This window comes from Gigantopelta aegis, unplaced genomic scaffold (genome assembly GCF_016097555.1).
Source record: "Gigantopelta aegis isolate Gae_Host unplaced genomic scaffold, Gae_host_genome ctg4514_pilon_pilon, whole genome shotgun sequence".
Taxonomy (NCBI): Eukaryota; Metazoa; Mollusca; class Gastropoda; order Neomphalida; family Peltospiridae; genus Gigantopelta; species Gigantopelta aegis.
In genome coordinates, this window is record NW_024533907.1 from 5,045 (window position 1) to 30,401 (window position 25,357).

Sequence of the window (25,357 nt, forward strand, 5' to 3'; positions counted from 1 at the left end):
TATATATCTTAGTCATGTTCTAAATATTTCTATCTAGCTATGGCACTGATACTCTATCTATGAAGATGGATGACTTAAACTGTCCTAGTAACAATTACCTCACTATATTTCAGTGTTCTTTCTCTACATACATTGATAGTGAATGTACTAACAGTAACTCTTATGATGCTACTGTGTATTGTTGTAAGTATAAATATATTCATAACCTATCATTTTTGTACAGACACCACTAGGATCTGGAACAGTAATCCTTTCAATGGTATGATACGTCTTCAAGGAGGTGATTATTCTAATCAAGGACGTGTGGAGGTCTATTGTAATGGACAATGGGGAACAATATGTGATGATGGATTTAGTTCTACTGATTCTCAAACTATCTGTAAACAATTAGGATATAACTATTACTATAATTATGATCATCTCAATATGTGAGTAATACAATAATTATTCCTTCCTTATTTGACTTATCAAGAAAGTAGCTGATTAACTATACCTAAGTGTTATTTTTTTCATAATACAGATCTGGATATTATTATCAACCATTTGGAATACATATATGTCTACTTCTTCATCTGATACATTTATGGTACTAGAAATTATTGTCCATCAACTTCAGTGACTAGTTGTTCACACAATGAAGATATCACTGTAGAATGTAGTAAGTGATTTTATTAGAATCTTAGCATGACATGTGGTCCACATAATGTTGTCTTGAGTGAGTTATGTTTGTTCTTAGCTCCCTAGAAGTATTTATTCTCAATATAATACATTACATTAATTAATTTTGTGACACTCTCAGTCTTTTTCTATTCCTATAGTTTATAGCAGTTCATATTCTAAAAGTTATAACATAAAGACTACTTGTTCTGGACTACTTTTGTGAGTAATATAAATTATAAAATAAAGTATATAATGACACATTCAATTAAGATTTAATTAAATTATTTACCTTAAAACTATTAACTTATATTTTCCTATATAGTTTCTTCATCATCAGGTGAGAATAAGAAAGAGGTATATATTTTTTCTAATACTCCATACATTCTACAGTTATTGGTCCTATTGTTGGAGGCACTTTAGGTGGTGTTGTCATTCTTATTATTATCATAGTTATAATCTCCTCTGTTATCTGTTGGTACAAACGTATTGGTATATGTGCTAAACTACATCAGAGGAGAAGACCATGTACAAGAGATGAAGATCAAAATGATGAAATGGAGTTAGATACTTTGCTACATAATTCTGAACCAATGGACACAACCTCAAATACTGACACTTTACAATCTACATCAACATCTGGTCAAAATACTTTACCAGTACCACTGTAAACACAACACCACATTATACTGGTAATACTTTACCTAATGTGGTACCTCAAGCTATTTATAATCCATATGTTCAATATACTACTCTTCCTACACAAGGTGGTCACAATTCCTTCACCTTACTACTATGTACCACCTACTAATGTAGCTTTTAAGAATCGTCAACCTGCTACGTATATGCCTCCTCCATATTCACAAGTTGCATATTTACCTAGACAACAGATATACCCCAGTACATATATGGTACCAGGTCAAGTACTACCTCAACAATTTCCACAACAATATATGACCCCACAGCAACCTTTATATGTACAACAACCTCAGCAGATGAACCTACAGTCAAATGGATCCACTACCACACAAGATATTGATTCTTCAGTTTCCCAGGAGCCAGTAACAATTCAAGATACTCCTACTCAGAACCCACCACCCCAAAGTGAGTCTTCCATTTCAGTTACTGACAATTTAACTGTGGCAGTATCAAGGGAAAATAACACATCTATAATTGATGTTGTATTCTACTTCAAATCCAACTCCACAAGTTCCAGCAATTGTTGCTCCTCCTATAACAACAACTACTGCTAATAATTCTGATACTGAGACACATGGAGCAGATGCCAGTACAGAGGAAACGTATGAAGTGGTGAGTGGACCAGTAGTTAATAATGACAATGTCTATGAGTCGGAGGAGGTCCACCTTCACATTCTGATTATGATAATACTGATTAAATCAGTATTGATTTTGTGAGATTTATTTATTGTGAAAGTTCATTTTTATACTTTCACTGTTGTTACCAAACAATAGAAGGTAATTTACTTGGAACTTTTGTTTTTCATAACTGTGTGCATAGACTAGTTTACCACTGTACCCTGTAATTTTTGTTCATTTTATTTTTTGAAAAAGTACTTTTGTCTTGTTATTTTGATTTGTTATTACCATATATACATTAAAGAAAACATTTTTCTAATAATTTATTTGAATTCAAACTTTAGAGATTATAGTTAAGTACTGTTAGTGATCTTTATGATATATACATTTTCACAGTTTATTTCCAATGTATATTACATTAAATGTCAACAGTTTAGATATAAACACACTATGAATGATAATATTCTTATATACAAGTTGGTACAGTGCTGATAATCCAGCTTAAGAAATTTAAATATTGTACATAGAGGAAGGACTAATTATAATAAGGATCTTATAAGGATGTAAAGACACTGTACTCCTCCATATTACACTAACATCTTTAAACACTACAGCTGATTTTTTTTAAAATCATTATTGCTTTGGCACTACAATTAACAAATATAGATCTGTTTTTTGTTATTTGTGTTTTCTTCTCTCTGCATGTCAATGCTCTTAGAAACTTAGACCATAATTTTGATCTCTTTTTCTAAGACACACTGTCACTTGATTATTAAGTTAATCCTGCTGTTGTCGTTAACAAGGTCAGTAATTTATAACTACATTTACTATATTAAGGTCAGACGTTGTATGACGTTTTCTTCCGCTACAGTCTGCTAACAGAGTGAAATGGCTGAAGTGCAGCAGCTATCTGCTTTCTTTCTTATTGTAATTTCTATCGAGTTACTCTACCTATGGTGAGTATATCATGTGATTATCTTATGTAGCTATAGATATCTTGCATTAATCAGTATATAACAACAGATAATGTAGTAATACCTTGATATTATTAGTCATAATTTTAAATATGTTTAGTGATACCATCTTACTGTTCTATCATAGCTATATATAGTCATTTTCTATAACATAACTAGTTTCTATACATAGTATTATAAAATACATTAATTGTTAATATTTTATTAATTGTTTTACTAAATCTAATCATAAATTTACTATTATATATGTGTGTGTGTGTGTGTGTGTGTGTTTGTGTGTGTGTGTGTTTTCTTTCTTATATTAAAACAATTTAGTAATGCTATAATAATTATGCTATATTTTTGTTTCCTTGTTCTACTATTTAGTGTATAAAGTTAACACCATGTTGTCTATCTAATAATAAAAAAGTGATATATCTGATAGTTAATGTTATCAAATCTATGGTTACAGTAACACTAACATATCAAAGCATCAAACTTTCACATGTCATGCTTTTCTTTAAGCAGATAATTCCTCTGATGCATCACTAACTTTATACTATACACTTTCATATAATTAACATAAAATTTCTAAGTATATACGCATGCACACACATGCCCACACTCATAATTACTAATATATTATTATATCATGTTATCTATATATACTACTTCCCATACCATGAGACTATAACCAATATGATCTATCATAATGAAATGGGACTAAACACAGACAAAAGATTTAATTTACATATATAAGAATCTTTGCTAAACCCTAAACTATTAAATAATATCGGTCATATAGTAATTACTAAGTTTGGACTATTTATAATAAAATAGTTTATAATTATAATACTACGCATTAGTCATGAGCACAACATCTGTTACTATATTCAAACCACACTTCAGCTATCATAACAAAATATCTAGATCATGTACACCATTAGTTTTTAACTCCACAAAAATTATATTATGTATGCAATTACAAAGATATTCAGATATGTTTATCTCATTAGGTTGTACTACTGGTGTTGTTAGACTGGTAGGTAGTAACTATACATATCAAGGAAGAGTAGAAATATGTGTTAACAATACATGGGGTACTGTGTGTGATGATGGACTTTGGCAGTAGTGATGCTAGAGTTTTATGTCGTCAACTAGGATATTCATCAGGTAATATCTACTAATAAAATGAGTTTATTTTATTTATAATCTTTTTATTCATCAGCTTACAGATATTATAGTAGTGCTTATTTTGGACAAGGGACTGGTCCAATATGGCTGGATATCTTAGTTGCTCTGGGTCTGAGTTAACATTACTACAATGTTCTCATAGAGGAATAGGTAGTCATAATTGTGGTCATAGTGAAGATGTGAGTGTGAGCTGTTCTGAAAGTAAAAAAGGTTCATTGTTTAAATTAAAGATATTTTCTGATTTATCTTGATATCTTTATACAGCAATTTGTACTTATGGTGATGTTCGTCTAGTTGGTGGTCCTAATAGTACATCTGGTCGTGTAGAAGTGTGTGCTAATAATCAATGGGGTACAGTATGTGATGATTACTGGGATAATAATGATGCTAAAGTTTGTATGTAGAATGTTGAACTATTCTAGTTATCGTAAGTATATATACTCCATATATTATGTAATTGTACTTTATTCAGGTGCTATTGCTAGAGGTAATGCTTACTTTGGTCAAGGGAATGGCTCAATATTATTAGATAATGTTCACTGTATTGGTAATGAAGTGTCCATCTTCTCTTGTTCTCATAACAGTATTGGGTCACATGATTGTAGTCATAGTGATGATGCTGGAGTTGTTTGTCTTAAAGGTGAATATATTATTAAATACTTTATAACATGTATTTATTAGTTCACAATGAATTTACTTTAATTAAACTATTTAATTTATGTTGTAATTATATTATACAGCAAATTGTACCTATGGTGATATTCGTCTAGTTGGTGGTCCTAATAGTACATCTGGTCGTGTAGAAGTGTGTGTTAACAACACATGGGGTACAGTATGTGATGATTACTGGATAATAATGATGCTAAAGTTGTATGTAGAATGTTGAAACTATTCTAGTTCTGGTAAGTATATATACTCCATATATTATGTAATTGTACTTTATTTCAGGTGCTATTGCTAGAAGTGATGCTTACTTTGGTCAGGGGAGTGGCTCAATATTATTAGATGAGGTTCAATGTACTGGTAATGAAGCCTCCATCTTCTCTTGTTCTCATAACGGTATTGGATACCACGATTGTAGTCATAGTGAGGATGCTGGAGTTGTTTGTCTTAAAGGTGAAGATATATTAAGTTGTTTTTAGAACGTATCTATTAGTTCACAATGAATTTACTATTATTAAAACTACTTAATTTATGTTGTAATTATATTATACAGCAATTTGTACTTATGGTGATGTTCGTCTAGTTGGTGGTCCTAATAGTACATCTGGTCGTGTAGAAGTGTGTGCTAATAATCAATGGGGTACAGTATGTGATGATAGTTGGGATAATAATGGATGCTAAAGTTGTATGTAGAATGTTGAACTATCCTATTTCTGGTAAGTATATATACTCCATATATTATGTAATTGTACTTTACTTCAGGTGCTATTGCTAGAGGAAGTGCTTACTTTGGTCAGGGAATGGCTCAATATTATTAGATAATGTTTCAATGTATTGGTAATGAAGTGTCCATCTTCTCTTGTTCTCATAACTATATTGGGTCACATGATTGTAGTCATAGTGATGATGCTGGAGTTGTTTGTCTTAAGGTGAATACATTATTAAATACTTTATAACATGTATTTATTAGTTCACAATGAATTTACTTTAATTAAAACTATTTAATTTATGTTGTAATTATATTATACAGCAAATTGTACTATGGTGATATCGTCTAGTTGGTGTCCTAATAGTACATCTGGTCGTGTAGAAGTGTGTGTTAACAACACATGGGGTACAGTATGTGATGATAGCTGGGATAATAATGATGCTAAAGTTGTATGTAGAATGTTTGACTATTCTAGTTATGGTAAATATATATACTCCATATATTATGTAATTGCACTTTATTTATTTCAGGTGCTATTGCTAGAAGTGATGCTTACTTTGGTCAGGGGAGTGGCTCAATATTATTAGATGAGGTTCAATGTACTGGTAATGAAGCCTCCATCTTCTCTTGTTCTCATAACGTATTGGATACCATGATTGTAGTCATAGTGAGGATGCTGGAGTTGTTTGTCTTAAAGGTGAAGATATTATTAAGTTGTTTTTTAGAACGTATCTATTAGTTCACAATGAATTTATTATTATTAAAACTATTTAATTATGTTGTAATTATATTATACAGCAATTTGTACTTATGGTGATGTTCGTCTAGTTGGTGGTCCTAATAGTACATCTGGTCGTGTAGAAGTGTGTGCTAATAATCAATGGGTACAGTATGTGATGATTACTGGGATAATAATGATGCTAAAGTTGTATGTAGAATGTTGAAACTATTCTAGTTCTGGTAGTATATATACTCCATATATTATATAATTGTACTTTACTTCAGGTGCTATTGCTAGAGGTAGTGCTTACTTTGGTCAGGGAAATGGCTCAATATTATTAGATAATGTTCAATGTACTGGTAATGAAGTGGTCCATCTTCTCTTGTTCTTATAACAGTATTGGGTCACATGATTGTAGTCATAGTGATGATGCTGGAGTTGTTTGTCTTGCAAGTAAGTATGATCGTATGTTTTATAAATAAACATATATTTTAGGTGTCATTAATGGTATTGTACGTCTCTATGCTAATGGGTATACCTCATCCTCTTATTACTATGGTATTGTACAAATCTATATTAATGGACAGTGGGGTAATATCTGTGATGACTCCTACTATAATCAATATGAAGCTGATGTCATCTGTCATCAGTTAGGATATACTGGAGCATCAAGTTACTCTAGAGCTGGATTATTGAGGTTAGTTACTGTACTTAAGCTCTTTCCTTTTACCATTAATGTCATAGCTATGGTACTGACTATAAATCAATGATTCTAAATCGTGTCAACTGTACTAACAACAACTACCTCACTATCTTACAGTGTTCCTACTCTACATACATATATAGTGGATGTAGTTCTAACTATTATGATGCTACTGTATACTGCTGTGAGTTTGACAGTATAGTACATCTTGTATGTTATTATTACTTATATAGATACTACTAGGATCTGGAACAGTAATCCTTACTCTGGTATGATACGTCTCCAGGGAGGTAATTTTTTCTAATGAAGGACGTATTGAGGTCTATTGTAATGGACAGTGGGGAACAATATGTGATAATGGATTTAGTTCTACTGATGCTAATACTATCTGTAAACAATTAGGATATACTGGATACAGTAGATATGATCATTTAACACTGTAAGTAGGAGACTTTTAAATGTGCATATTAATTATATTTTCACACAGGCCTGGATCATCTGGTCAACCTATATGGTCTACATACATGAGTAGTAGTTCAAATGATAGTTGTTTTGGGACTAGTAATTCTTGTCCTACTTCTAGTGTGACCAGCTGTACTCATTCTGAAGATGTCACTGTTGCTTGTAGTAAGTTGACTTTGTATTTTTTACTGTTTTTATTTTTATATTTATTACTTTTTTATACTACTGTCAAAATGTCTCTGTTAAAGAAAGATTATAAATTTATTATATCTAACTGTTGATCTTATGTTAGATTGTCACCTAATTATCTTTGCAAAAATATTTTTTGATTTTTTTATAGCAACAACATTTTCTGGGTCATCCAATACAAACACTATGTCAACCTGTTCTTCAGTTACTAAAACCTTTCCTTCTGGTAATGGTGGTGTGTACGTCTCTATCGTAATGGAGTCACCTCAACCTCCTATTACTATGGTATAGTACAAATCTATATCAATGGTGCATGGGGTAATATCTGTGATGACATCTACTACAGTTCTACTGAAGCTGATGTCATTTGTCATCAGTTAGGATATACTGGAGCCTCTAGTCACTCTAGAGCTGGATTGGTAAGGTAAGGTTATATTAAATAAGATAAAGCTCTTTCATAAAATCTTTGTAGCTATGGTACTGACTATAAGTCAATGAAACTAAATCGTGTCAACTGTCCTAAACAACAACTACCTCACTATCTTACAATGTTCCCACTCTACATACATATATAGTGGATGTAGTTCTAACTATTATGATGCTACTGTATACTGCTGTGAGTTTGACAGTATAGTACATCTTGTATGTTATTATTACTTATATAGATACTACTAGGATCTGGAACAGTAATCCTTACCCTGGTATGATACGGCTTCAAGGAGGAATTTTTCTAATGAAGGACGTGTTGAGGTCTACTGTAATGGACAGTGGGGAACAATATGTGATGATGGATTTAGTTCTACTGATGCTAATACTATCTGTAAACAATTAGGTTATACTGGATATACATTCTTTGATCATTTGACACTGTAAGTAATAGTGAGACTGACATACTTACATGTATCTTATGCAATATATTTAGACCTGGATCATCCAGTCAACCTATATGGTCAATATACATGAGTAGTAGTTCAAATGATAGTTGTTTTGGGACAAGTAATTCTTGTCCTACTTCTAGTGTGACCAGCTGTACTCATTCTGAAGATGTCACTGTTGCTTGTAGTAAGTTGACTTTGTATTTTTCATTGTTTTATTTAAATATTTATTACTTTTTTATACTACTGTCAAAATGTCTCTGTTAAAGAAAGATTATAAATTTGTTATATCTAACTGTTGATCTTATGTTAGATGTCACCTAATTATCTTTGGCAAAAAAATTTTTTACATTTTTTTATAGCAACAATATCTTCTGGGTCATCCAATACAAACACAGTGTCAACCTGTTCTACACCATCTGGTAATGGTGTTGTACGTCTCTATCGTAATGGAGTCACCTCATCCTCTTATTACTATGGTATAGTACAGATCTATATTAATGGACAATGGGGTAATATCTGTGATGACTCCTACTACAATCAATATGAAGCTGATGTCATCTGTCATCAGTTAGGATATACTGGAGCATTAAGTTACTCTAGAGCTGGAGCAGTAAGGTAAGGTTGTATTAAATAAGATAAAGCCCTTTCAACAAATCTTTGTAGCTATGGCACTGACTATAATTCATGAGGCTAAATCGTGTTAACTGTCCTAACACAACTACCTCACTATCTTACAGTGTTCCTACTCTACATACATATATAGTGGATGTAGTTCTAACTCTTATGATGCTACTGTGTACTGCTGTTAGTTTAATTATAAATATACTATAACATTTATATTTATTATAATTTAGATACCACAAGGATCTGGGACAGTAATCCTTTCCCTGGTATGATACGTCTTCAAGGAGGAGTATACTCTAATGAAGGACGTGTAGAGGTTTACTGTAATGGACAATGGGGTACAATATGTGATGATGGATTTGATGCTAATGATGCTCTTGTACTCTGTAAACAATTAGGATATTCTAACTATACAAGTTATAATCATCTTGCCTTGTATGTCTATATAGTAAAACAGACTATATTATCATTGTATTCCGTTTTATTTAGATCTGGTAACTCTTCTCAACATATTTGGATGAGTAACTTAGCTTGTAGTAATAGTTTCTCCTGTTTGGGTTCATGTCAGAGTTGTCCTAATAATTTTTATCGAGGATGTAACCATTCTGAAGATGTCACTCTCCAATGTAGTAAGTTTATGATGAGGTTATATTTGTATTATGTATTATCATCATTATTACTGTACAGTTCAATTTTTAAGGACATTTTGATTATTTTATTAAGGAGGTTATAATCATTAATATCTATACATATCTATTATCACTTTCATGTATTAATATTTGGTTGATTATGTTGAAATTTAATAAATTTAGAGTTATTTATTAAAATTAAAATGGTTTGCATAATTTTATGGCTAAATTGCTTGCCTCAATATAATCCAGATAATTTGTTTTAAAATTAAATGTCATGAAGGAACATTTTTATTAATTCAAAAAATTATTATTGTAATATTATATGTTCAAGTATAATACAACAAATATAGTATTAACTTACTACTAATATTAAGGCTATATTACTTGTAGGTAATCCAATAGTTTGTCATCAGTATCAACATTAAGAACTACATGTCGTGGTGATACTCCTGCTCCTCCTACCACTGCCTGTAAGTCAATACTAGAACATAAAGTATGATATATTATGATATTAGCTATTAAACTACATACATGTCTTGATTGATATCCTTTCTTGGAGTATTATGATTCAATTATGATTATATATTGTTTCTAGCATCAAACATAACTGGAGCAGTTGTTGGTGGTACAATTGGTTCTATTTTGTTAATAATTATTGTGACTTTAATTTGCCGTATAACTGTTGTTGTTAGTAGAAAATATCACAAAAGACAAAATGTTAATACCCAACAAGTTGAATTACAGACTACTAGATCTCCAGCCAAATCAAACCAGAGAGGTAAACACATTGATGATACCACCTCCACCAAGTTATAATGAACTCTTTGATAATTGAAAAACATGTTACTGCATCTGAATATATTAAACATCATTGCTATATTACTACAATTAATGTTTTGTTATATTATATATTGTACTCGTTTTAATTATTAAGGTAAAAATATCTGAAATTTTTTTTCAGCTTTTTTTGATGCAATCATGTAAAGATACTTGTTCTAATAATTGATCATGCTTTAAAAAAATTTTTTAAACCCTAGTACTTTGCAGAAATGTAGTTTGATTCCTTAATATCTGCAATGCTTTTGGAGACATCAAATAATAATATTAAAGAACCTAGAGAGCTGAAACTTTTGAAAATTAAAGATGAAGTCAATTACTACAATTATACGGATGGATTTATTTCTACAATAATAATTGACATTTTTACAAAGCTATAAACCTTCCCTACTTTAATCACTATTATTATTATATGTTATACAAATCGTACAAAGAAATGCATCCGTAAAAGTACTAAGAATTGATCATTTTCGTTCTTGAACTATCGGCAGGTGTTACATTATCCATAGAATCAAAAATCACAACAACAGTATCTAACAGTGCAAAAGTCGCCATCTTGATAATGAATAATCGATTTTCATTAATTAAAGGCAATGAATACACTTAGCGTCAGGTTATTGATAAGTGACTTTCGCGGGTTTGAATAGTTAAATAAAATGTATTAATTATTATTACTATTATTATTATTATTATTATTGTTCGTAGTCTTATGTGCCTTTATCTCAAAGCAGACCATCCTTTAATAACAATAATAACAACAATAATGAAAATAGTAATAATATATTTAACTATTCTAACCCCGCGAAAGTCACTTATCAATAACCTGACACTAAGTGTATTCATTGCCTTTAATTAATGAAATCTATTATACATTAAAATCGATTATTCATTGATATATTTTAAAACAAAGTCATTGCTTGTAAATGGCCAGAGTGGAAGCTGTTACTATATTGTCTATGAGTAAAAGATACAATATCTGTTAAATAGTATCTTTAATAAATAGATCAGTATTAGAAGACATTTCCTGCCCTGCAATGTAATGTTTCGTATATTACTACAATTAATTATTTTATATTTTGTACTCGTTTTAATTATCAAAAGTCTTTAGAAATTTATCTGGTTTCCTTAATTAATTAGTCACTACTTCCTTAATTCGACTAAAATAGTTATGATGTAATTTGCTATTTATAGTAACAACGCGAAACTATTTGTAAATAAACTTTATTATCTAGTTTCCTTAATTAATTAGTCACTACTTCCTTAATTCTAGTAAAAGAATGATGATGTATTTTGTTATTTATAGTAGCAACATAAAACACATTCATTTCAGTCTTGAAGTGGAGCTAAGAAGCAGTTTTTTTTGTTTGATTTGATAATATTTTAAAACAGTGATTACTTGTAAATGGCCAAAGAGTGGAAGCTGTCTACTTTCTTACTTCTAGTAATTTTGTTTATTTATTCAACTGATCCTACATGTGGTAAGTATTACATATCAATCTCTACAGTTACATAAAATAATTAATTTTAAATATAATTTCTTTATTAACATAACCTACTGACCACTGGGCATCATAATTGAGTTGAAATATTAAATTTTGATATTCCTTTTGACATAGTTAGATAAGCTGCTAATAATAAACAAGATAGGAAAATTTAATACATTCTATACTTTAATTTTGAGTTTAAAATAATAATCATGACATTTTAAGAAACACTATATAATACTATTGTTGATTTTCTTATTTAAGTGTATAATGTTAACACCATGTTAATAGTCTATATAGTATATGACCCCTGGGGCTTTATGTCATATATATATATATATATATATATATATATATATATATATATATATACATGCATACATATAATTATGTTAATAGTGTAAATTATGATAATACATAGGAGCCATATTCAAAATTGACTTTAATCAGTTAATATTAGTAATTCTAAGTTTCTTATATTATATCTTAAAATGGGTATTGATATCAATAGTGTATCAATTGAATCCGTACCAAAATTACTGTTTATATCTTATATCATTAGTGATGTAATACTAAAGGAATATTTAAAGATAAACTTCATGTATTTTCATTATAAGTACTTTGATGTGTGTTAGTGTCATTACTGGTATTTCCTGCAATGCAATGTTACGTAGTCATATAATCCAATTATTATATTGTCTATTGAGTAAGAGATACAATCTATGAGACAATATCTGTTAAATTGTATCATTAATAATAATAGATCAGTATTAGAAGACATTATAAGAGTTGGACTATAAACTTTATTGTTTATTGAGAAGCTGTTTTTTGTAAAGGATTATTTTCTATTCCTTTTTGAGCGTTGCTATTTTACTTTTATTAGACCCAATGCATAACCATATGTTTGTAATGGCAACATTATGGATTGTACCATCATAGAACATTTACTCAAGTTTACCACATTGAGTACAATCTAATAGATATTTCAGTTTTATAATACATGTAATTATATTGACATTAAAGTTTATATACTTAATAGAATTTTAGAGGCTGATAATTTGATTAGTTTACTTCTAAGATTAACTTATAGTGATGTCAAGTACATATTTTGTACTTTGTCATTTTCTACTACAATCTATAATAGACTATACATTAGTATGTGATTATAACTGAACTAAGTGTTCAATGTGCATTAAAAGATGTTTTTATTATATCTTCATTAGGTTGTTCTACTGGTGTTGTTAGACTGGTAGGTAGTACCTATACATATCAAGGAAGAGTAGAAATATGTGTTAACAATACATGGGTACTGTATGTGATGATTTCTTTGACAGTAGTGATGCTAGAGTTGTATGTCATCAACTAGGATATTCATCAGGTAATATCTACTAATCAAATGAGTTTATTTAGTTTATATGATTTATTTATTCATCAGCTTATAAATATTATCACTATGCCTATTTTGGACAAGGGACTGGTCCAATATGGCTAGATGATCTTAGTTGCTCTGGGTCTGAGTTAACATTACTACAATGTTCTCATAGAGGAATAGGTAGTCATAATTGTGTTCATCGTGAAGATGTGAGTGTGAGATGTTATGGAAGTAAAACAGGTTAATTGCTTAAATTAAAGATATTTTCTGATTTATTTTTATGTCTTTATACAGGAAGTTGTACTAATGGTGATATTCGTCTAATTGGTGGTCCTAATAGTACATCTGGTCGTGTAGAAGTATGTGCTCATAGTCAGTGGGGTACAGTATGTGATGATAGCTGGGATAATAATGATGCTAAAGTTGTATGTAGAATGTTGAACTATCCTAGTTCTGGTAAGTATATATACTCCATATATTATGTAATTGTACTTTACTTCAGATGCTATTGCTAGAGGTAGTGCTTACTATGGTCAGGGGAATGGCTCAGTAATACTAGATAATGTTCAATGTACTGGTAATGAAGTGTCCATCTTCTCTTGTTCTCATAACAGTATTGGATACCATGATTGTAGTCATAGTGATGATGCTGGAGTTGTTTGTCATAAAGGTGAGATATTATTAAGTTGTTTTTAGAACGTATCTATTAGTTCACAATGAATTTACTATTATTAAAACTATTTAATTATATTGTAATTATATTATACAGCAATTTGTACTTATGGTGATGTTCGTCTAGTTGGTGGTCCTAATAGTACATCTGGTCGTGTAGAAGTGTGTGCTAATAATCAATGGGGTACAGTATGTGATGATTACTGGGATAATAATGATGCTAAAGTTGTATGTAGAATGTTGAAATATTCTAGTTCTGGTAAGTATATATACTCCATATATTATGTAATTGTACTTTATTTCAGTTGCTATTGCTAGAGGTAATGCTTACTTTGGTCAGGGAGTGGCTCTATATTATTAGATAATGTTCAATGTACTGGTAATGAAGTCTCCATCTTCTCTTGCTCTCATAACAGTATTGGGTCACATGATTGTAGTCATAGAGATGATGCTGGAGTTGTTTGTCTTAAAGGTGAATTAATTGATACATACTTTATGACATGTGTTTGTTAGCCATTAATGATTATAATAAACTAATACTTTATGTTATAGAATACATATGTACTTATGGTGATGTTCGTCTAGTTGGTGGTCCTAATAGAACATCTGGTCGTGTAGAAGTGTGTGCTAATAATCCGTGGGGTACAGTATGTGATGATTACTGGGATAATAATAATGCTAAAGTTGTATGTAGAATGTTGAACTATTCTAGTTATCGTAAGTATATATACTCCATATATTATGTAATTGTTTTGTCATTACTTTATATTTCAGGTACTATTGCTAGAGGTAGTGCTTACTTTGGTCAGGGGAGTGGCTCAATATTATTAGACAATGTTCAATGTACTGGTAATGAAGAATCCATCTTCTCTTGTTATCATAACAGTATTGGGTCACATGATTGTAGCCATAGTGATGATGCTGGAGTTTGTTTGTCTTGAAAGTCAGTATAATACAAAATATGTTATATTTCATAACATGTAATCTGTTTATTCTATAATTTAAAGGAATTTGTACTTATGGTGATGTTCGTCTAGTTGGTGGTCCTAATAGTACATCTGGTCGTGTAGAAGTGTGTGCTAATAATCAGTGGGGTACAGTATGTGATGATTACTGGGATAATAATGATGCTAAAGTTGTATGTAGAATGTTGAACTATCCTAGTTCTGGTAAGTATATATACTCCATATATTATGTAATTATATTTTATTTCAGGTGCTATTGCTAGAGGTAATGCTTACTTTGGTCGGGAATGGCTCAGTATTATTAGATAATGTTCAATGCACTGGTAATGAATTCTTCATCTTCTCATGTTCTCATAACTATATTGGGTCACATGATTGTAGTCATAGTGATGATGCAGGAGTTGTTTGTTTTGAAGGTGAATATATTATTAAATACTTTATAACATGTATTTGTTAGTTCACAATGAATTTATTATTAATAAACTACTTAATTTATGTTGTAATTATATTATACAGCAATTTGTACTTATGGTGATGTTCGTCTAGTTGGTGGTCCTAATAGTACATCTGGTCGTGTAGAAGTGTGTGCTAATAATCAGTGGGGTACAGTATGTGATGATTACTGGGATAATAATGATGCTAAAGTTGTATGTAGAATGTTGAACTATTCTAGTTATGGTAAGTATATATACTCCATATATTATGTAATTATATTTTACTTCAGGTGCTATTGCTAGAGGTAATGCTACTTTGGTCAGGGGAGTGGCTCAATATTATTAGATAATGTTCAATGTACTGGTAATGAATACTTCATCTTCGCTTGTTCTCATAACTATATTGGGTCACATGATTGTAGTCATAGTGATGATGCTGGAGTTGTTTGTTTTGAAAGTGAATATATTATTAAATACTTTATAACATGTATTTGTTAGTTCACATGAATTTATTATTAATAAAACTACTTAATTTATGTTGTAATTATATTATACAGCAATTTGTACTTATGGTGATGTTCGTCTAGTTGGTGGTCCTAATAGTACATCTGGTCGTGTAGAAGTGTGTGCTAATAATCAATGGGGTACAGTATGTGATGATAGCTGGGATAATAATGATGCTAAAGTTGTATGTAGAATGTTGAACTATTCTAGTTATGGTAAATATATATACTCCATATATTATGTAATTGTACTTTATTTCAGTGCTATTGCTAGAGGTAATGCTTACTTTGGTCAGGGAATGGCTCAGTATTATTAGATAATGTTCAATGCACTGGTAATGAATTCTTCATCTTCTCATGTTCTCATAACTATATTGGGTCACATGATTGTAGTCATAGTGATGATGCAGGAGTTGTTTGTTTTGAAGGTGAATATATTATTAAATACTTTATAACATGTATTTGTTAGTTCACAATGAATTTATTATTAATAAAACTACTTAATTTATGTTGTAATTATATTATACAGCAATTTGTACTTATGGTGATGTTCGTCTAGTTGGTGGTCCTAATAGTACATCTGGTCGTGTAGAAGTGTGTGCTAATAATCAGTGGGGTACAGTATGTGATGATTACTGGGATAATAATGATGCTAAAGTTGTATGTAGAATGTTGAACTATTCTAGTTATGGTAAGTATATATACTCCATATATTATGTAATTATATTTTACTTCAGGTGCTATTGCTAGAGGTAATGCTTACTTTGGTCAGGGGAGTGGCTCAATATTATTAGATAATGTTCAATGTACTGGTAATGAATACTTCATCTTCGCTTGTTCTCATAACTATATTGGGTCACATGATTGTAGTCATAGTGATGATGCTGGAGTTGTTTGTTTTGAAAGTGAATATATTATTAAATACTTTATAACATGTATTTGTTAGTTCACAATGAATTTATTATTAATAAAACTACTTAATTTATGTTGTAATTATATTATACAGCAATTTGTACTTATGGTGATGTTCGTCTAGTTGGTGGTCCTAATAGTACATCTGGTCGTGTAGAGGTGTGTGCTAATAATCAATGGGGTACAGTATGTGATGATTACTGGGATAATAATGATGCTAAAGTTGTATGTAGAATGTTGAAATATTCTAGTTCTGGTAAGTATATATACTCCATATATTATGTAATTGTACTTTATTTCAGTTGCTATTGCTAGAGGTAATGCTTACTTTGGTCAGGGGAGTGGCTCTATATTATTAGATAATGTTCAATGTACTGGTAATGAAGTCTCCATCTTCTCTTGCTCTCATAACAGTATTGGGTCACATGATTGTAGTCATAGAGATGATGCTGGAGTTGTTTGTCTTAAAGGTGAATTAATTGATACATACTTTATGACATGTGTTTGTTAGCCATTAATGATTATAATACTTTATGTTATAGAATATTAACTAATACTTTATGTTATAGAATATCATATATGGGATACTTATGGTGATGTTGTCGTCTAGTTGGTGGTCCTAATAGAACATCTGGTCGTGTAGAAGTGTGTGCTAATAATCAGTGGGGTACAGTATGTGATGATTACTGGGATAATAATAATGCTAAAGTTGTATGTAGAATGTTGAACTATTCTAGTTATCGTAAGTATATATACTCCATATATTATGTAATTGTTTGTCATTACTTTATATTTCATATTTCAGGTACTATTGCTAGAGGTAGTGCTTACTTTGGTCAGGGGAGTGGCTCAATATTATTAGACAATGTTCAATGTACTGGTAATGAAGAATCCATCTTCTCTTGTTATCATAACAGTATTGGGTCACATGATTGTAGCCATAGTGATGATGCTGGAGTTGTTTGTCTTGAAAGTCAGTATAATACAAAATATGTTATATTTCATAACATGTAATCTGTTTATTCTATAATTTAAAGGAATTTGTACTTATGGTGATGTTCGTCTAGTTGGTGGTCCTAATAGTACATCTGGTCGTGTAGAAGTGTGTGCTAATAATCAGTGGGGTACAGTATGTGATGATTACTGGGATAATAATGATGCTAAAGTTGTATGTAGAATGTTGAACTATCCTAGTTCTGGTAAGTATATATACTCCATATATTATGTAATTATATTTTATTTCAGGTGCTATTACTAGAGGAAATGCTTACTTTGGTCAGGGAAGTGGCTCAATATTATTAGATAATGTTCACTGTACTGGTAATGAAGTGTCAATCTTCTCTTGTTCTCATAACTATATTGGGTCACATAATTGTAGTCATAGTGATGATGCTGGAGTTGTTTGTCTTGAAGGTAAATACATTGAGTAACATGTTTATTAAATGTCAGTTATATTTTTATAACTAATGATAATAGCTAATATTTTGTTGTCATGGTATTCATGAAAACTAATATATTTTTGGTTTACATGTTTTAATTATCACCTACTAACACATTTTTTTGTTGTTATTGCCACCTGTGCTATTATGTAAGGATAATACAATTGCCATCTCTATTATCTTGTTTGTATTGAACTGATATTAGTCATTCGTGTCATTTTATTGAAAATGTGTTTTATTTATTACTTACATAATTATGATAATTAACTGTCTGTGTTTTCATTAGCAGCATCAACGATAATTGGACCCAGTTGTTGGCGGTGTTGTAGGTGGTTTTATTTTTATAACTATAGTGGTAATAATTTGTTGTATAGCTGCTGTTGTTATTAAAAAACATCACAAGAGTCGTATCCAAACCTCATATAGGCAACAAATTGAGCTCAGATCTGCTGGAACCATTCAACCCAATACAGCATCACATCCTTTAGCACAGCAACCACCACCTTCATATCCACAGCAACCACCACCTTCATATTCAGAGCAACCACCACCTTCATATTCAGAGCAACCACCACCTTCATATTCAGAGCAACCACCAGCTGCATACCTTGTAACTCCTTCAAGTAACACTGTCTATTTAGATCAGGAGATTAATATGGAACCAAAGACACTGAGGGTTCATCCTCCTCCAAGCTATGCTGATCTTTATAATAACTGAGAAAATAATACAGTAGATCTTTATTTTTATATATATGTGTCCTACTATATATTGTTGTGGTATAGTTTTAATGTTGATTATATTTAGTAACTTCTGATCTACCTCTGTTAATTAAATTGGATGTCCGTTCTAGTGTCGTTTAAGACACTTTAAGATAGGCACGTGCTATAAACACGTATATGCAGAAGAGGACTTGACATTATTGACTACATAATTACATACATCTATTGCGTGGGCGATGAGTTGCGCGAGATAACCATCTGTATACCACGTGGTCTCAGCACAGTTAATGTTAATATTAATACAGATCACTTCAGTCTCAAGGTAGTTTCAAGAAACAGCTTTTTGCTTACTTTGATTTATTTTAAAATAAACTGGTTACTTGAAGATGGCCAAAGAGTGGAATCTGTCTGCTTTGTTACTTCTATCAATTTTATTTGTATACTCAACTGATCCTATATGTGGTAAGTGTTGATTACTTATAAAGAAAGACTATACAATTAGTAATACTATAGACAGTTATTTATGTTCAAAATTAAATTATAGAATTAATTTGACATTTTCTTTTGACATATTTATATAACCTACTCAGTGATCATGATAATGGACAACATACAATATTTAATTCACTGTCTGAGTAGCCAATAAAAAAAGACATACTTTAAATGTGAAATTAATATCCTAATCTCTAGATTCTAAACCTTGGAACCTAATTGTATATATTTACATTAAAGTATGGCATTTCTCTGCTAACTAACAAACAACTCCAGCATCATCACTATGACTACATTATGTATTAAACACCCTAAGTAAAATAACATTTCAGTTTTAATGTCTCAAAAGTAACAACCATAAAATTTTGAGAGCTTTGAAAAAAATTGTCCTGTTGATTCCTTGTTAATGCATAATGTTGACATCATTTTTAAATTATAGTGTTTAAAGAGTTCATGCATATAAACTTATAAACAGTCTATTCCAGTTAATAGAGTTAATCTCTGTAAACTCTTTATTACAAATAGTTTGAAGTGTTAAGTTCACCCAAGACTAGTGTGATACTACCGGGGCTTTATGTCATTAAATTGTAATATTCTCTGTTTAAGTTGTGTTTTTTTGATATCTAACTCAATGTTATAACTCAGGTTTGGAATACTAGTGGGAAATGGTTGCTGAAATAGATACTAAGTATAAACTAGAGGACTATCTATTTAGTAAAATAATAAACTTATAACATGTCAGAAAACACTTGATATAAACTTTTATTGAAATATTAATGAAGTGATTTAAATTAAACTTTAAGGGAAAGTTTGGAGCTGTTTAATGAAAAGGAATTAATTTAAACAACTTAAAAATGACAAGAATATGCTTATATATTCAGTTCTTATTTCAGTAACAATTTCTTATTTAAACTTCCTGTTGCATCATTAACAGCCAAGGTTACAGTAACAACAAACTACAGCAGTCCTATTGTCAATATTCACTAGGCTTAGCACCAAATTTGATGAAGCTTTCTTTCAGTAGATAAATAATCCATCACCTGCTGGTATCACTAACTTAGTCAAAGGTAATTATTATAACATTTTGATAGCTTCAAAGAACAAATTGCCCTCCTTGTTAATGTATAATGTTAAAAACCATTTTATTATATTAACAGTCATATAGTTAGACTAGTATGACATCTTAGGGCTTTATGTCATAAAATCATATATATTCTCTCGTTATGTTTTGTTTTTTTTGACATTTAACTCAGTGATATAACTCGGGTTGGGAATATACTAGTTGGAATGGTTGCTTCAGTAGGAACTCTCTAAGTTTAATATAAAAACTTAATAATTTTAAATTTAATACAAAGACTATGTGTGCATGAAAAGATGTTTATTGTATCTTCATTAGGTTGTACTACTGGTGTTGTTAGACTGGTAGGTAGTACCTATACATATCAAGGAAGAGTAGAAATATGTGTTAACAATACATGGGGTACTGTATGTGACAATGGCTTTGACAGTAGTGATGCTAGAGTTGTATGTCGACAACTACTAGGATATTCATCAGGTAAAATCTACCAATAAAATGAGTTCATTTAATTTAATTTATGATTTTTTATTCATCAGCTTATGCGTATTATGACAGTGCCTATTTTGGACAAGGGACTGGTCCAATATGGCTGGATATTCTTGTTGACTCTGGATCTGAGTTAACATTACTACAATGTTCTCATAGAGGAATAGGTAGTCATAATTGTGATCATAGTAAAGATGTAGGTGTGAACTGTTCTGAAAGTAAAACAGGTTCATTGCTTAAATTAAAAATATCTGATTTATTTTTGATATCTTTATACAGGAAGTTGTACTAATGGTGATGTTCGTCTAGTTGGTGTTCAAATACCACATTGGTCGTGTAGAAGTGTGTACTAATAATCATTGGGGTACAGTATGTGATGATTACTGGGATAATAATGATGCTAAAGTTGTATGTAGAATGTTAAACTATCCTAGTTCTGGTAAGTATATATATTCCATATATTATGTAATTGTATTTTACTTCAGGTGCTATTGCTAGAGGTAGTGCTTACTATGGTCAGGGGAGTGGCTCAATATTATTAGATAATATTGAATGTACTGGTAATGAGCATCCATCTTCTCTTGTACTCGTAACAGTGTTGGGTCATATAATTGTCATCATAGTGATGATGCTGGAGTTGATTGTCTAGAAAGTAATGTATTATTAATTACTTTATAGCATATATTTATTAGTTATTAATAATTATAATAAACTATTTTATTTATGTCATAAAATATTATATTACACAGGAAGTTGTATTAATGGTGATGTTTTCGTCTAGTTGGTGGTCCTAATAGCACATCTGGTCGTGTAGAAGTGTGTGCTAATAATCATTGGGGTACAGTATGTGATAATTACTGGGATAGTAATGATGCTAAAGTTGTATGTAGAATGTTGAACTATTCTAGTTCTGGTAAGTATATATACTTTATATATTATGTAATTGTTTTCATTTTGTTATCTTTTAGGTGCTATTGCTAGAGGTAGTGCTTACTTTGGTCAGGGAAATGGCTCAATATTATTAGATTATGTTCAATGTAGTGGTAATGAAGCATCAATTTTTCTCTTGTTCTCGTACAGGATAGTGTCATATATTGTGATCACAGTGATGATGCTGGAGTTATTTGTCTTAAAGGTTAACATGATATAAACATTATTAAATTATTTTATACAATATTAGTACTTCTATTTACAACACAGGAATTTGTACTTATGGTGATATCGTCTAGTTAATGGTTCTAATAGCACATCTGGTCGTGTAGAAGTGTGTGTTAATGGCCAATGGGTACTATGTGTGATTATTACCCTGATAAAGATGTTGCAAACGTTGTGTGTCGTATGTTGAACTATCCTACTTCTAGTAAGAATATATAACACTTCATGTATATTATTATGGATTTGTTTTTCCACCTGGCACACATAGCAAGCAGGCCAGGTAGCCTCAAGATGTTTTGGTCGTGTAGAAGTGTGTGCTAATAATCAGTGGGGTGGTACAGTGTGTGATGATTACTGGGATGATAATGATGCTAAAGTTGTATGTAGAATGTTGAAACTATCCTAGTTATGGCAAGTATATATACTCCATATATTATGTAATTGTACTTTACTTCAGGTGCTATTGCTAAAGGTTATGCTTACTTTGGTCAGGGGAGGGGCTCAATATTATTAGATGAGGTTCAATGTACTGGTAATGAAGTGTCCATCTTCTCTTGTTCTCATAACAGTATTGGATACCATGATTGTAGTCATAGTGAGGATGCTGGAGTTGTTTGTCTTAAAGTGAAGATATTATTAAGTTGTTTTTTAGAACGTATCTATTAGTTCACAATGAATTTATTATTATTAAAACTATTTAATTATGTTGTAATTATATTATACAGCAATTTGTACTTATGGTGATGTTCGTATAGTTGGTGGTGTCCTAATAGTACATCTGGTCGTGTAGAAGTGTGTGCTAATAATCATGTGTAATGGGGTACAGTATGTGATGATAGTTGGGATAATAATGATTGCTAAAGTTGTATGTAGAATGTTGAACTATTCTAGTTATGGTAAAATATATACTTTCATATATTATGTAATTATACTTTACTTCTGGTGCTATTGCTAGAGGTAGTGCTTACTTTGTCAGGGTAGTGTTTAATATTACTAGAATATGTTCGTTTGTATTGGCAATGAAACATCCATTTTTCACCTGTTCTCATTCCCTTATTTTGTCACGTTATTGTTATCATTATAAGGATGCTGGAGTGTTTGTTTTGAATGTCAGTATAACTATGAAATATATATTTTAAACATATATTCAATTTATTGTATACAATAATAGTAATTTTAATTTATTTTATTTAATACACAGCATTTGTACTTATGGTGATGTTGTCGTCTAGTTGGTGGTCCTAATAGTACATCAGGTCGTGTAGAAGTGTGTGCTAATAATCAGTGGGGTACAGTATGTGATGATTACTGGGATAATAATGATGCTAAAGTTGTATGTAGAATGTTGAACTATTCTACTTCTGGTAAGAATTTTTTATAATTAATTAAAATATAACATCATAAGATAGTTTGTGTTGATTATGTTATAGGAAACTAGAGTGAAGTCTTAATTTGTTAGTATTTGCTGGAAGTATTGCTTAAAATTAAAAAAATGTTACATATCATGATCAATGAATCGATAGTTTTAGTGCTTGAAGTAAATAATAAAAACTAAATTACTGGTTTATAAAGTGCTCATCAATCAATACACATACAATTTATATACTTGCAATAGTTAAATTGACATCAACTTGTTTACAAATAATTATCTTAGACAAATTAATAATGTCTTACTTCATGTTTCAGGTGCTATTGCAAAAAGAAGTGGCCTACTTTGGTCAGGGAAATGGTTCAATATTATTAGATAATGTTCGATGTACTGGTAATGAAACATCCATCTTCTCTTGTCCTCAAAACATTATTGGGTATCATAATTGTTATCATAGTGATGATGCTGGTGTTGTTTGTCTTGATGAATCAACCATTACATGTCAGTTGTTATTTGTATTCATTTTAGCATTTATACTATAAGAAAATAATAAGTGTATAATAATTATTAATTGATATAAAAATTATAATAGACTTAAATATACATAATTATAATCTAATATCGTATAATATTTGTACACTGCTTGATTACATGTATATAGTTGAGGCTCTAATAGTATTTAACATGAAAACTTGGTCGCATGCTGAGTTACCTCTTTCTATGTATATATTTTTACATAATATTTGTTTAACAACTTTGTACATTAATGATGAATTACTTGTTTAAAATTACTGTCAAGAAGTGCAAATTTTTTTTAATAGTTGTGATAAAAATAATCCTGCATGCTATTTAATATCAATATTGTTTGTTCCTTCAAGTAAGTGAATTATCAGTAAATCATGAGATATTGATTAACTTATGTAACTATAATCGTTGACTATAATTATAGTGATTATTTTATTATCTCTTATTGCTATAGCAACAACATCAATCAGTATTGGAACAATTATTGGGCTTGTTATAGGGGGTTTTTTGTTTGTTAATTACTGTGGTAGTTGTGGCATCAAATTTGTGCTGTCTATTTCTATTGTGCAAAAGTTGCAAACATAGAACTTCCAAATACTCAACTAATTGAACTGAGATCTGCACTATGAGATCATATCCTTTGGCAGAAAACCCACTACCTTCATATCCAAGGAACCACCACCCTCTTATCTGCAGCAGTTCCCAGCTTCAAATCCTCTCCCATCACCTGCAGATAACACTGTCTATCCAGATCAAGACACAAATATGGAAGAAGAGACACTGAGACGTCCTCCTCCTCCAAGTTACGCTAATCTTTATAATGATTAAGGAACATACATACCGCACCTTTATTTCTTGTGTATACTTTACTATATTGTTGTGGTTTATAGTTATGTTAGTTATATCATTTGTGCAATGATTTGTATCCCTCCCTTTATTTGATGATATATTTTATACATAGATGTATTTTTGTTGCTTTGATATATTTTTAACACAGTTGTTATTTAAAATGGTGTTGAAAGAACACAACCTGTCTGTTTTCAATTACATATAAAAATTTTTTTTGTTTATTCAAATAATCCTGCATAAGGCAAGTCTTAAGTATCGTATATAATAGTCTGTAAAAACTGTAGATAATTTCATATAGTTTTCAGAATTGTTCTACTATATAAACAATAAAAAGTGTAACTCTTAATTATAAATTTGGCAGTC

The 25,357-nt window shown here is 30.4% G+C and overlaps 1 protein-coding gene across 1 annotated transcript; it reads left to right on the plus strand.

Moving 5' to 3' along the window:
• Positions 1-261: 261 nt before the first annotated feature.
• Positions 262-24,973, plus strand: LOC121392793 (deleted in malignant brain tumors 1 protein-like). The gene is given in 32 exon segments (XM_041523868.1): positions 262-428; positions 1,541-1,761; positions 5,070-5,237; positions 6,024-6,098; positions 13,690-13,851; positions 13,898-14,065; positions 14,620-14,784; positions 14,842-14,997; positions 15,075-15,236; positions 16,024-16,185; positions 16,499-16,664; positions 16,720-16,874; positions 16,976-17,137; positions 17,184-17,350; positions 17,482-17,623; positions 17,687-17,854; positions 17,919-18,080; positions 18,127-18,294; positions 18,695-18,943; positions 20,929-21,087; positions 21,147-21,292; positions 21,406-21,535; positions 21,582-21,662; positions 21,665-21,685; positions 21,878-22,003; positions 22,065-22,139; positions 22,560-22,655; positions 22,703-22,846; positions 23,484-23,615; positions 23,938-23,957; positions 23,959-24,056; positions 24,793-24,973. Coding segments are annotated over 32 exon segments (4,554 nt in total).
• The last annotated feature ends 384 nt before the right edge of the window (positions 24,974-25,357 follow it).